This window comes from Caloenas nicobarica, chromosome 1, assembly GCF_036013445.1.
Source record: "Caloenas nicobarica isolate bCalNic1 chromosome 1, bCalNic1.hap1, whole genome shotgun sequence".
Classification (NCBI taxonomy): domain Eukaryota; kingdom Metazoa; phylum Chordata; class Aves; order Columbiformes; family Columbidae; genus Caloenas; species Caloenas nicobarica.
The window spans coordinates 183,091,582-183,106,243 of NC_088245.1; the positions used below are offsets into that span (position 1 = coordinate 183,091,582).

Here is a 14,662-nt window from a genome sequence, read left to right on the forward strand (position 1 = left end):
TGTGAAGGCACTGATAATGTTAAAACAGATTAAATCAAATCCAGAGAGATCAGAGAATGAAAATGAACAAACCTGAAGAGAGGAGAATTTTATTCCGTCTGTTGAGAATGCACTTCCCTTCAGAATTATTTAACTTCAATTTATTTCGGGGGTTGAGGGTGGGGGAGGAGGGAAATGTATATCTAATACCTACCAGCTATTTGAAAAAACGAGTACTCTAATACACCACTAAAAGTCCTTCAGAAGGAAGGGAGAGACAACTCAAGGTGACAATCCTGATCTTCCCAAGGAGGGGAGCACAACACACAGTCTTCTCCTCAAACTTTTGATTCTTCTTAATGAACAGCCATACTGAATTGGCTCAAAGGTGTATCTAACTTCATATCTTGTGCCACAAATAAAAAGGCTAAGGATGCTTAGCAAAAAACTAAGTAGGTAAACTGCATAATCTCATAAATCCAGGTTTCTTTGGTTTCAGGACTTCTTGAAAGATGAGCATCTCTTTGGTTTCACTACCATGTACACCATTACATCCAATGCAAGAGCATAGGGAAGCAAACAAGCTTACTGGCAGCAGAAAGAAGTGGCAGGCACCCTGTATATTAAGCTGTGGAGTGAAAATTAGTTTCTCTCAACAGCACGATGAAAAGAATATCTACATGATGACTGGAACTGGACTATGCAGTTCAGATCTTGAGGTCATTTTCAAAAAATCAAAGCATGCAATGGCAGGTAGAGTTTTCATAAAATTGTGGCTGGAAAAAGAAAGGTGTCAGTATGCAGCTCATCCATGAGGTCTCCTGGAAACATCAGGATCTCCTACTGGTGTATACTGGTGTATACTGGCCCTGAATCCTGAGAATTGCTACACTGGATTGCCACTGACTTGACTAATGCCAACAGTAGGGTTGTCACTTAGCCATTGTGAGTGGAATTCAGGATGGCAACATTTAAACATGTTGAAGTGATTTAGGGGGTTCTGTTTGCAAAAATTGCTTACTGAGAGCCAATGAGCTAATTACTGCTTGCCAAGGTAGGGTGAGAACCTGCAGCACATCCATCTCTTCTCCCTGATGCTAGCTAATGCACAAAGGGATCTCAGGGTTGCTGGGAATTGCCTTCCCTTTTCCAGGGAACCTCACATCCACCAGAAGGTAAGGACATAGGAATAAATGACTCTGCAGGTTTATACTCCATCTTGCCCTGTAGGATGAACCATGTATCTTCTTACACCTTCAGACCCATGTTTTGACACTCAGGCCTTTTACACAGGTTCGAAGACCCTGGTGATTAGCTGTAATCAGCTGTGATGGGTTAAAGCTCAGGTGTCCGACAAAGTACAGAGGAAAGGCTTCACACTTAGGAATGCATATAAGGGCCCCTGCCTTAACTAGCTGATGGACAATGCATATGCATTGCCTGGGTGGGAATGTGCCCTAGATGTACGTAGCTGTTCTCTCTGTTCAGTGCCATGTTACAGGAGGCAGGAAAACACCTCCTTCCAGCTGACATTGTTCTGGATCAGGTGCCTAAAAGCCATCTGTCAGACACCCTAAGGAAGGTCAACATTGCCTTCTGAGCACCAGATCTTACCATTTAGAGTGCTCTTGGAAGGAGGGAAGTTTAGGTTCAGTTCCTTCATGGCATTCATATGGATACTTAAATATATCTTTCCAAAAGGTCATCCTGACTAGTAGGCACTGAAATTCCCTGAAGGCCAAAGAGAAAGTGAAGGCCACCAGGCGACAAGCAAATCATCTGGCCAGGGGTCTGCATGATAAAAATCACCCTCATACTGTTCCCCCACAGGCACATGAGAGACTGACTCATAGACCCTGATGGGGACCTAGTGCCTAAGTCCCTTGCAGATTCATCCATTAGTAAAATTAACAAAAATGACAAAATAAGTGAGTGTCACTAGCTGCTCAGTATCCAGGCGTGGGGCACTGCTGTTAATTACACTGTGTATCTACCTACCTGCAAGTTGGAATATTTCCACACCCTTGTGTGTCTGGCTCTTGAGATATTCAATTAATTTTTGAATACTGCATTTTGGATCTTCACTCATCTATAGACGTTTTTGAAAATGTCAAGGGACAGTGCACTAAAGAATCTAAAACCTCAATAAGAGGTAGACAAGATTTACAGTGCATGGAGGAGAAAGCCAGAGGAGAGAACTGCAGATTCAGTGTAGTCTAAAAAACAGGCCAACGTGGATGTCTCTAGGCCTTCGATATTTCTTAAACATGAGGATCAACATCTATAAGCCTTAGGCTGAAAAGGTGGGTTGGGAGGAAATGAAACAAAGATGCGTGGAAAGACAGGGAGCAGTGTCACGTGTAACTGTGCTGTGGAAGCAAAGTAGAATTTAGAAATCACACCACAAAGGCAGAACTATCCAAACTCCTGGAAAACGATCCGTATCTTAAGCACAGATTCAAATATAGAAAAAAATAAGTAATTTAATAAAAAAGAAGGAAGTGGACATTTTTCTCTCTTTATCCCTTAAATAACTGAAGAAGCACCATAGCAAGGCTAAGACTTGCTGTAGAACTTAAATCAGGGGCTGTAAATTGGTGGTGTGACAGCAGTAATGCACTTTATTTCACTGATTATCCTGGCACAGGTACTTTGGTCAGGTAATTAATTCATGTGCTGAACACCTGACCCAAATTTTTATGGGTAATCCGCTTGGTAATCTAAATACCTCCAGGCAGAAATTTGTAGAAGGGATTTAAATACCTGTACTTCTTTAGTAGCTGGGCCGTAAGCTGAAATGTTCTGACCACACTAATCCTCATTAATAAGAAAGCATTTTACACTGAGACCCACATAGATAGTGTGTGTGTTCCAGGTGGGTGCACTTGAAGCCCATTTTCTTAATGTATTTCTTCACTCCCCATAATATTCACTGATACGATGCTGGCTTTTTTATCTAAATCCAAGTTCTTCCCTTGTGCCACATCCTTCTGTATCAAGACTACACACAGTAAGTGGGATTAATCTGCTCTGAACAAGACTTGTAAAAGTGGGACATCTGGTTTTGAGCTAGACCCCTGCAAATCCACTATGGGCAGCAGAGAAAAAAATTACATCTCCTTCATCTCACTGGAAGAGCACCATGAGGTTGGTCTGATGACTCATTCCCTGGAGATATTTGTTTTTCTCTGCTGACTGCAAAGAAAGCCCAGAATGGTCAGCTCAGAGCTGGACGTCTGACCTAGTTCATAACAGAGGAATGCCACACAGTATTTTAAAAATACTGTAATATTTTTGTCAAATGGCCACACAGCTGCAGCATTACACTAGACTTTTGGATCCTTACTGCAGAACAGCAGACGTGGGGTTTTTGCCACTTTGCAAAATTTAATAGACCACACACACCTATTTTAGATGCCTAGTAATTTCAAATTCTTCTTCATAAAGCAAGTGACATTGTAACTGATTATACAGGGCTGTGCGAAAACAATGGAAAAGGATGCATGAAAAAAATTCCTCAGATCGACTCAAATACGGGAAAATTCTTGAAAAAGGGAAGCTCATTTCACAGTCTCCATATTTACCAATCTTAGGCATATACACGTCTAAAGCAAAACCATCGCCCATCTGTTCGTAGCAAGTTTGCAGAGAATTTTAATAAGACACACTAATGCTAATAATGGCCAATGTTTATGATGTTTATAAAATAACCAATATGGAACATCTGGAAAGCTCATAAAATTTGTTCTTATAAAATCCACAGAGTGTAACACCTTTCCCTGAGCCTGTTTTTTTTTTTTCTGACCTTGTCCTCCTATGCCAGACCTGTCAGAAACTCTCTTCTTCCAGGCATTGCTGTGACTGTGGCACTCTAAACATCACGTTTTGAAGTCAGACCTATTTCTGTTTCTCTAAGTTCAGCATTCAGCACATTACAGGAACAAACCAGATAGCCAAAACCGCAAGTTGCCACCTGAAACTACAGGGATCTCGATTTCCAAGTGACAGATGTTCTACAGCAGTTGGTGACAAATGGACTAATTTAGACTGATTTAACTAAAGTTCAGCCTGCTGACAATGGGGGAATTTTTTAAATGCAGCTGAAGAAGGCATTTCTGAATGCTAGGGCTGGCTGTTGTACACAAAACTAGAGGCCCTGGTGTGAACTGAACAGCATGGCCACGCATGGTGCCTGTGTCTCTGCTCCTCACACTGCCTTTTAGTTGCTGAGATGGAAGATGACGTTGCCTAGCAAATTACCAAGAGAATTAGCTGCTCTTTAAAATTTACTCAGTGAACATACATCCTCAGAAACCAAATACCTTTGGCCCAGAATCTTTCTTCCTAAGTTCAGGGATCTAAGCTCTTACATTAGAAGGACATGTGCCCTGGGATGAATTGGTCTGAGATGCTGAGCTTTCCATCACATATGCAGAAAGCTTCCAGGGGCTGCCCTCCTAACCCAGGCAAGTCCATCCAAGCTTCTGCCTTCAGCCCTAACTTCTGAAGGATGACCACTGAGGGACCAGAAAAGTATCACAGAAAAGCCTTTAAGACTTATTTTTAAATGTAAAGATTAGGGGTGTGATTCAGAAATTACAATATAACAACGGTGTTGTCCTCTGTCTGGTAAATTGTCTTGGTTTTTGTTTATAACCTGCATGTGAGAGCTGGCTTCAAGCTCTACCCTTCTGAGTTCCACAAAGTCTCTTCCTTGAGCAACCATGAGTAGACGTGTCAAAACCAGCAACAGTGAAATTAGTCTTCTCCTCTCCTCTCCTCTCCTCTCCTCTCCTCTCCTCTCCTCTCCTCTCCTCCCTTCTCTTTGAAGAACATTTCTAGACAAGTATTCCAATAATTGTTTTATGACGGAACCTCATTAAGGTAGCTTAATTTATTATATTTCTGAACTAAGAAATAGCTGCCAGTACTAAATATTTAAGGCAGTTTATCTGCCAAATTACTACTGGCATTGTAGCAGCCCAGCAGTCCCGATGCCAGCAGCAGTGCAGCACATTCTACTGTGGGGGTGGCCTGTATGCTGTGAATACATGTCTAAAAGTTGCTGAATCCTACTTCCTTTTACCTAAACCCAGGCTAAAAATATAACCTAATTGTCCTCTATTCTGTAATTGGCCTAGTTAACTAGCTTGCAATGCACAGGCTACATATCACTTCTCTCCACAAAAGTATGGTCTTTGCTCAGAGCAGGGACGCTTCTGTCTGGTACGTTCCTGAAGCGTTATGTCTACGCAACAGTAGACATTATGCCTAGAGCATGTCTTCATCTATTAATAAAAGAACTACTGAAACTTTGCTCACCTTGAGAAATAAGCTCTTAGGAATGGTCCTTGTTCCTCCAAATTGCCATAGAGTATGGAATAGGATGTGAAGTAAAATATGACTGCATTGCAACTACTTACCCCCAAACAAACAAAATGATAAAAAAACCACTACCACCACCACCACCATCACTACAACACTGGACAAAAAGGGAGTTACTTACATTGAGTGAGGATCCCCGTTAAGGCATTTTTGAAAGTCTCCTTGGCTTGCTCCATTTCTTGCTCGTGAGCGGCCTTCTCGTTCATGAGCCGGCGGACGTGGCTGTTGGCCGACTGCACCATCGAATAAAACTGGTTTGCGGAGCGACGATTCACCTCGCCTCGCTCAATCCAGGTAAGCAGCACTGTGATGGCCTCTGAAAACTTGCTATCATCTAGAACAATCAAAGCACAGGTTTTAAATTGCTGGCATAAATATCCTGCCAAGAACACATTTTCTGCTCCATGTCACATTAAAATCACCATAAATCCTTCTTGCAGTATATCATTTTGGGCAACTTTTGGATCCTTTGTTCTATGAGATGTAGGAAGCCAGTGCTTCTATGTGAAGCTACATAAATCTTCCTTCAAGACTTGTCTTCTGCTTATTTTAATAGCTTTTTCACAACAAAAAGCACCCCTCATCCCCACTCCCCTTCCTTGTGGCCTTATTCCTTGCTTTCACAGTGTCTCCCTTAAGCCGTTCAGTGATATGGAATGACCTTACAGCAGGGGTGAGGAGACCTCTGTGTTACTGGACCCACTGAGGAAACGAAATGTATACACGTTCATCTGCCCAGCCAAAAGCTCAGTCTTGGAGCTTGGGCTCAGCCGTATTTTGTCAACAGATTTCACTAACATCACATTCTTAATTAATGAACAATGACAAGGCTGAACAATTTCTCCTTAAAGCACTGATTAATTACAAGGAACTGCTTTGAACAGATGTATGATGTATCTGTGTTCATTTTGTATTTTGCATTTGTCTGTGCTTTTTTTTTTTTCTTTTTACAGAGCCCAGACATATCCAGGTAAACACCTGGATTACAGCTTTATGTTTACCACTCAGGTAAGTAAAGTTATATTTCTCTGCAGAAAGACCACCAAAACTGGTGGTTAGATTTTGTGCACTCCTTCCCCAAGTAATCTTCTTTTCTCAGACTGTGCTCTCAGCTTCCTCAGAAGGCTCTTAGTGCAGCATCCATTACACTTCTGGCTTCATCAGGATTAAGAGGACACATTTATTTCTAAGTCCCATTTAGGCTGAGCTGCAAGAAAATGTTATTACAAGAGAGTGTCTTCCTGTTGAACCGTTTTTGTGCAATTCTATCTCGTTTTTTCCCAGGATTTTATTCTATAAAACTTCCATTTCCTAACAAATCACTTTAAACATCTCATCTAGTCCTTGTTGGTTAGATCTCTGTGTATGTATTTTAGATGGTAGGTATACCTTTCTACAGGAGAAGGTATGCAGTTATGGTGGGGAGAAGTAGTATAGTTATAACAAAAAGATACTTAAAATGAAAATTGAAGAATATTAAACCCAACCAACTGTGTTACAGGATACAGAAATGTGGGGTATAGTTTGTAAGACTCTGCTTTCCATGTGCTAAGAGTAATGAAATACTAATACGTAAGTGATGATTTAGGCTTTTATTTTGAATTACTAATCACTTTCCTAAAAAGTGAGGAGTCTAAAGTACAGACAGGACAAGTGACATGTTCTGTGCTCAGAGCCTGTAAGAATAGATTTTACATTGCCTGATCTTTAGCATCTTATTAACTGAAACATGCTTTCAGCTACAGCAATAGGATTTGCACTCCGCAGCTGGACAGACATCACCCAAGATCCCAGAAAAAATTTGCAAAATAAGAGCATCATAACACTGTCCCTTTGTAGGATGATGTATCTGTGCGACTTCACGTTAACATATGATTCATCATCATTCATTAAGTAATTGTCTCTGGGGAGGAAGAATCAGTCAGGCATATTTTCTTTCAATTTTGTCCTCTTACATTAGACTCTGTGTCCTAGCTTTACTGGATATATAGGCAGCAGGTACGTATTAAGTGGCTCTGATGAGTGAGGTTGGCTGAATATGGGCCTCAGAAAAGCCAAATGTAAACCAGGCTCGTGCAAAGCATCTTCATTGCAAGAAATCACCAGGAAACGGTTTTCCAGGCTTGGGTAAAATCTTCAGCCTGCAAAATACGTGGGAGCTGGATGTCACGGATCCAATACAGCCAAGAAATCATCCCCGGAATGTAATGTTTATTATAATTACAGTAGTCAATAAGAATAACCTGTAATGGCTTCTGGCAATGTTAGCATGCAATTTCCAAGAGTCTGTACAGTCAGGTCAACCTGCAGATGGCACCGGCCTGTTAACACCAACGATGTGGCTGATTGTGAGTAGAGAGTAACTACAGCTGAATGTTCCTCTTTTTTCCTTGTAGACATCATTATCTATATCATCACACATAATTTATCACCCAACACTGAAGTATCATTTAGAGTAAATTATCCCATTCAATCTAGGTCAAGACGTGAACAGCAAAGTTGGGAGAAATGATACACAGAAGCATGTCTGAAGAAGTACACCATGACCTGTGAAGAAACTGTGTGCAGAACTGAGCAAAAATGTTTCATGGAGGTGCATGAGGTAAATCAGTGGCACATAACCATTCTCCCTTTCTCTTGCTTTAACATCTCCCCAGTACACAGACTTAGGTTGTTTTGCTATAGAGTCTGTACAAAACAAAAATACCCCTTTTGTTTTTATCAGGCACAGTTGGTGTCTGTGAGGAATGTTCATAAACGTGCTGTCCTTCTGCTACATAGATTCAACCCCTTTAGAAGGACATGCTGAAAACCTGCTTTCAACATACTATACTGCCAGGGAGCTGCAGAGGTCTGTGGGCCTGTCATAGTTAATTCATGGCTCTGTACCAGCAGGAAAAAATACTTTTGTTGGTAAACATCAGCATCTTCATTGATTATATAATTAGAAGATACATTAAAAAATGCTAGAGGGTAATATATGCAAAACAGGAGCACATCAGTAAATAAAATATTTTCTCTACAGTTTTAAAATTTCCTTATTTCACCTTCATTTCTAACTTTTCTATTCTTGAGCTGGCTGCTCAATGACTGGCATAAGGTAACTCACTGTGAGTTAATTTTCTTTATCCAGAATGCAGTGACTCTTTTTGGGCAATCAGAGGTTCACTTAGAAAACCAGATTTCTGTACGGGATTGTTCATTTATTTTTTATTTAGTAGATAAACAGTAGGAGAAATGCAGCAATGGAATCTAATTTAAGCAGAGCATGAACTGACTTATGATTGCAGTCATTCATTAAAAAGTAAAACAAAACTCCTAATTCTGTTCAAAATTATTCCCTTGCGGTAGAATGCACATAAATATACACTGTTTAGAAACACACTCTTAAAATAAATTCCTTTATGTAAGACATGCTTCCATATGTAATTGTTCTTTAAAAATGAGCATGCAGCATATTATTTCTCACACTTAAAGCTTTTTTCTCCTCCAAGTTACAACATGTTTTAAGCAAATAAGTTAGGATTCATCCCCCTTATGTCAATATCTGATTTAGTAACCCCGGGGTCCTGGTACAGTCAATGGAAAGAGATGGACACCAGTCAGACAGGCTTTGTCTTTCCTGTTTTAGCTGTGTATTTGAGGCGAACTGTGCCCCAGAAGTGCCTGCTTCAGGGAGCCTGGGATGACCTGCTCGATATAGAGACATCTCTGCAACAGACATCTACATTTGCTCAGAGAAATCACAACCGTTACACAAGCGCACCGGTTACAGAACACCTACCCAATATTTGTGTACCCGTGTCGGGTTCTCAGCAATACTACAAGCTGTGATGCACGTTACGTCATTTTAACATTACCCATCCTCTGGGGATCGCTTGCTGTGTGTCTGCCGATACTGATTTCCATGTGTTGCTACGGGCCTCTAGAGATAAGATATTTCGAATTCCTCCTGTATCAACTGAAGATATTTGGCACTTAAATCCTAGCTCACAACTTGGATGGAATGAAATATAAAGAAAAGAAAATGCATCCCTAGAGCTGTCTGGGAAATTGTTAACAGGGATATTTCTATGAAAAAAAAAGGAATAATTGTTGACAAATATTTTGCATTTTTCTGCTTGTAATTTGACCACATCTAAACAACTCCAACTGGCATAAGCTTTTCAATAGAAAAAGCTATGACAAGAGCTGCTACAAAATGGAATACTGGGAAAAAGTGTCAGAAACAAAAGATTTTACTCTCAGTTTATAGTTTCCCTGCTGTAACACAGGGCAGAACTCAGAGCAATCTGAAACATTGTAACTATTTGTCTCTCAATATTAAGTACCTCCATAAGGTGCTTTCACAACTCGGATGACAGTGTCTAAGATCTTAGACATTAGAAAGGAGATAGATTAATGCATCGCTCCGAAGCCAGGCATCCAAACACTCATTACTATTATTTTTACATTTATAGACACATTTCAAGTATAGCTAATTTTATATTTCTATATTTCGAGATTGACATTGTTTGCTGGACTTCTAGCTAGGACAAGATCAAACACCAAGCTATGGTTGCTTTTAGCCTCATTAGTATCTTCCCAGCCCTGGGAAGAAGTTTGAAAAGTATCTGAGGTAATTCACGCAACAGTTGGAGCCTGTCTAAATCACAGCAATCCTTTGTGTTGTCCTACAGGCCATGGTGCTGTCCAGAGTCAGCACATACTGTTTCTTGTCCCTAATCTTTCTCCCCGAATGCAATTTTCTAGACTTGCAAGGAGATGCTGAGAAGACAGAGCTGTTGTTCTTTATCCTAATGACTACAGCTAGAAAGTTCCTGTGCTGGCTGGGTATATTTTGGGTTGCATTAATGATCTCATTTTTCTCTGGTCCTTCTGTAAGATGGGAAGGAGCAGCTATGCCCTTATGCTAAGCTCCACCTGACCAGTAAAAATCCAGTTAACAAACACCCCTTGAAGGTATTCTTGTGAGCACTGAGAATGTGCTGCAGGGCATATAGTGAGGAGAAAAGAGTCATGGGATATGTCCTATCTATTTGCCTCTGATTGACAGCCTGTCCTCTGGCAGCTATAGCTGTGCCATAGGAAGATGTCCCATGCCCTCAGGTCTGCCTGGAGCTGCTTGTCTCATCACACTCCAGTTCCAAGTTTGTCAAACTGGGCCCAGTCCAGTTACTCCAGGAAAGTGGAGGGGACCACTTCAGCATGCAAACTTCTTCACTCCATATAACTGCAGCCAGGGGTGGATGTATGGCCAAGGTTACTGTTCATCTCACTTCTGATATGATAATTTATCAGACTATAACTAAGATTTCTAAACCGCGAAGACTGGATTCAACAAGAAAAATAATAAACCACAGCGGGTGACTGCTGTGCGTGAATCAGGTCAGGGAAAAGGTTTACTAACCTCTCTCAACAGCAGGTTCAGCCCAGCTCCCCTATGCATCAGGAACAATTTGCTTCCCATCACACGCTACTTTTGGTGCCACAATGACGACCTATTTTTCTCTTGGCTTAAGAGCTTCTCCTGCACAGAGTGTCTGCCACTGACCTAGAAACACAACTCTCCAGTCTACTACCCTCACCTTCGTTTTTTCCCCTGCTCAAATACCTTATATAATTGTGCCGTGCAACACACACATCAGTCTAGTACTTTTGGGATTAATAACATTTTTAACCCAATGGCACTGCATAATAAGTGAGAATCAAGGAATACAAATTCTTACTGCCAAAGGGTTCTTTTAAAGAATGATTAATATCCACCTTGCTGTTTCTTGAAAAAACCCTTAGCTGTATGCTATAACCAAGAAACTTTTCCAGTTATGTAATAAATGACTAACTGGAACTAGATTTAATAAAAATATGCATAAACTAAAAGATACCTTAAAAGGTACTCTCTCCCACCTGTATCATCAAACTCTTTCTTCCAAACTAAATCACACAAGATTCTTCCAGAGGTGGGTGTTTCATGTGAGACACAGAAATCCATTATCTTATCCTGCTGATGCCATTATTTCCAATAAAAAGTAATTATGAAGGTATTGAGTTTCCTCCCTATTTCTCAAAATCATACCACAAACTTTCACATAGGCGAGCTGCAATTTCCCAGTTCATAGTAATTAACTTGAGTCATTTTGCAGTGCGGTACATTTAATCAAGAGGGTTTATATTAAAAACCTTAAAATTTGCATTGATACAATACAGATTAGGTGAGGGAGAACACTTTTAGTAATACACTAAATAGCAAGTGTACTTCTTGCAGGTTTTCGGAGGAAGGTGCCCAGGGAATTGGGTCACCAGGCTGCCGACAGCTGAACCCACCTTACGCTCCCCTGCCAGCATACAGAAGCGCCCTCACACCGTGGCTGCTCACAGCCCCCGTGCGAGGCCCTCGGAGCCAGATGTATTGTGTCACGGCAGATGTCAGGAGCATATGGAAGAAGGAAGGAGAAAATGATGATCTAAAAATGGGAAGGGTGAGTGAACAGATTTGAAGCTAAAGCACCGAAACATGTCTGTGGTAGGGCTCTGTCTTGGTATACTAGTAATAAAAAAAGATTATGCTAAAAAAAAGGGTCTGGAGTATTTCAGCGGATATTAAATCTGGCGTTCATTGGATTCTTTTGGAGAATCTCGGCTTTACCTCCCCTTCTGACGTAGCCCTGCCCTGAATTCAATCCTTTCTGTGTGAGACTTGCCTCTCTGGATAACTGCGCCACTTCTGTAGCACTCCACAAGTCGGGCTCTCAAGTGCAGAGTGATAATGAAAACAGCGTGGTTTTCTTCTCAGTGAGATATCCTATTTCCCAAGCAATTAAATGTTGTTTATATTTCAAACAATGTGCAAGGGTTGACATTATCGGGCTTGATGTTACCTGAGTCTCGCACAAGATGCATCCCTGGTATAGTTCATTCTACTGTAGCTGCCATCTATTTATTTAAATTTCCAATCTGTTCTCTCTTCAGGGGATAATACAGCGCCTGGCAAAGAAGCAGTTTCTCAGTTTTTCAAATTATATTTTTCTTAAATGGAAAGCCACATGAATAACTTTCCTGTGCTCATAAAGGAACACTGTATTTAAAAGGGAGGTAAATTCCAGGGTATCGTATATAACTTACAGATATTTATGTCTCCTTCGCTCAAAATATTTAAAAAGCAGATAATCAGATATGAAGAGATGTCTTTGTTAGGTGGTGGAACTATGTGACTACCTGCAGCAAATAAGACAGATGTAGTATTTTAAAGGAGCTTATTTGCAAGAAGTGATTTCTGAAGATGATACCATTAGGTACAGATATGCTTGAATTTAGAATACTATAATGTTTGAAATTCTGCTTTGAAACGCAAATGTCATAAGCACGCAGATTAAAGTGTTTTGTTCCAATGCACCTGACAGAGCAGCGTTCCACTTAAGGATAAAATGTTCAGCCCATCTCCAGTTGTGTGATGTTCTGGGCACCACATTACTCAACCATTTATAAAGCACCCAGGAAAACAGATGTCAGAGTATGCAAATTTGATCCTAAATATCTACTGACACATCTCACTGTGCAGTAATAATGCATCTGATTTAACACTAAGGAACTAAAATCTCAAAGACACGCAAAAAACAAAATGCTGCAATGAACCGGGATACAAAAAGGCCACTTTTTTATAAGGTAATAGCAGAAGACACAATATCCTGCTGGTTTTGTCAGAACAAGAACTCAGCACTATTCTCAAAGGCTTTCTAACAAGGCAATTCACATTTACACTTCACTGTAAGAGACCTTGGTTACCCAGTACTAACATCTATGAATTTCTTGAGATATTTCCTTGAGGAAACACAGATTTTTACCTAAGGCAGGAGGATGTCAGAAAGGAGGCCAGAAGTTTCATTAACCTGAGTTATGCTTAGCTCTTATCTTATTCCATGGCAATCAGACAATGATTTGATGAAACTATGTGCAATGTTGTTAAAAATTTTGGAATATTTGGATCAAAAAGTACATGTGAAGAGTACCTTTTGAAAAAGTGAAATTTTACCACTTTAAAGAAATGGTGCCAAATTCTTGTTTCTCTTTTCCCCTTCAAACCTACTTTAGTGGTTTGGAAGATCAAAAAAAACCCCCAAATAAAATAACTTGTCATGCAAAATTAAATAGTGGTTTTATTTTCCCAACCAGCTTGCAAACCTAGAATGTGTAGTAGAAACCGAAAACTGATCAGTATAGCCCTGGTATGAGAAGCAGCTCATGTTCTTCCCTATTTTACCCACTGAATCTGAATGCTGGAACTCATTTAATTCTGATAATCCAGGCTCAGGTCTCTTCTGCCTTCCATATGCTGGAGCCATGGAGAGTGGGACTTTCTCATGGGAGTGCATGGGAGTGTAGGAAAAAAATTAAATCAAATATTTTGTGACAAGTCATCTTTCCAATGCAGGAAATCTCCCCTTTTATGAACTATCATCTCCTTGGCTTCTCCTCCTTTTGGCTCTGACTATGACCAGCAGAGAACATCACTAGCAAATTAACAACACAGGGCAAATGTTTAATCAATGATAGTCAGTAGTATAGGCCTGCGTTTGAGCTACAGGCTCAAATCCATGAGACCTACACCCAAGATACTGGCCATATGTCTGTTACAGAGCGAAAAGTGGCAATAACTAAGCACAATAGCTGGACAGGGAGAGGAACAACATCACAGCACATGGAGAAAAGAAAAGTGAATATTCTCTTGGCTAATAACACGAAAGGTGCAGAAAAAAAACGTCCACATGGCCAACAAGGAAAAAAGTTATGAAGGATTTCATTTGCAGGATCCCAAAGATCTTAATGGAGGAAAAAAGGATAAGGAGAAGGAGGAGAAGGAGAAGGAGAAGGAGGAGAAGGAGAAGGAGGAGAAGGAGAAGGAGGAGAAGGAGGAGAAGGTTGTCAGGCATTGGAACAGGCTGCCCAGGGAAGTGGTGGAGTCACCATCCCTGGAGGTGTTTAAAAGGCATTTAGATGAGGTGCTTAGGGACATGGTTTAGTACTAGAGTTAGGCTATGGTTGGACTTGATGATCCTGAGGGTGTCTTCGAACTGAAATGATTCTATGATTCTACGAGAAGGAGAGGGAGAAGGAGAAGGAAACAGAAAAGGAAAAGATACCCATAAACCAGCACTTGTCTGCCACAATCTAAATTAGAAAGTGGTGAAAAATTACACTAGTCCACAGTTTCACCTATTTCTGCAATAATCAAGTATCCAAACCAAGATCTTTGCAGATATGAAGGCATTTGGGATAGTCCACAGAGAGCAGGGAATGGAGA

At 40.6% G+C, this 14,662-nt stretch overlaps 1 protein-coding gene across 2 annotated transcripts in view; it reads right to left on the reverse strand.

Moving 5' to 3' along the window:
• ENOX1 (ecto-NOX disulfide-thiol exchanger 1) overlaps positions 1-14,662 on the reverse strand; it is a 365,314-nt gene that overhangs the window by 76,904 nt on the left and 273,748 nt on the right. For both annotated transcript variants that reach the window (XM_065637556.1, XM_065637549.1), the window contains exon 9: positions 5,486-5,698. In XM_065637556.1, the coding sequence (XP_065493628.1) occupies positions 5,486-5,698 (213 nt within the window). The remainder of the gene's footprint in view (positions 1-5,485; positions 5,699-14,662) is intronic.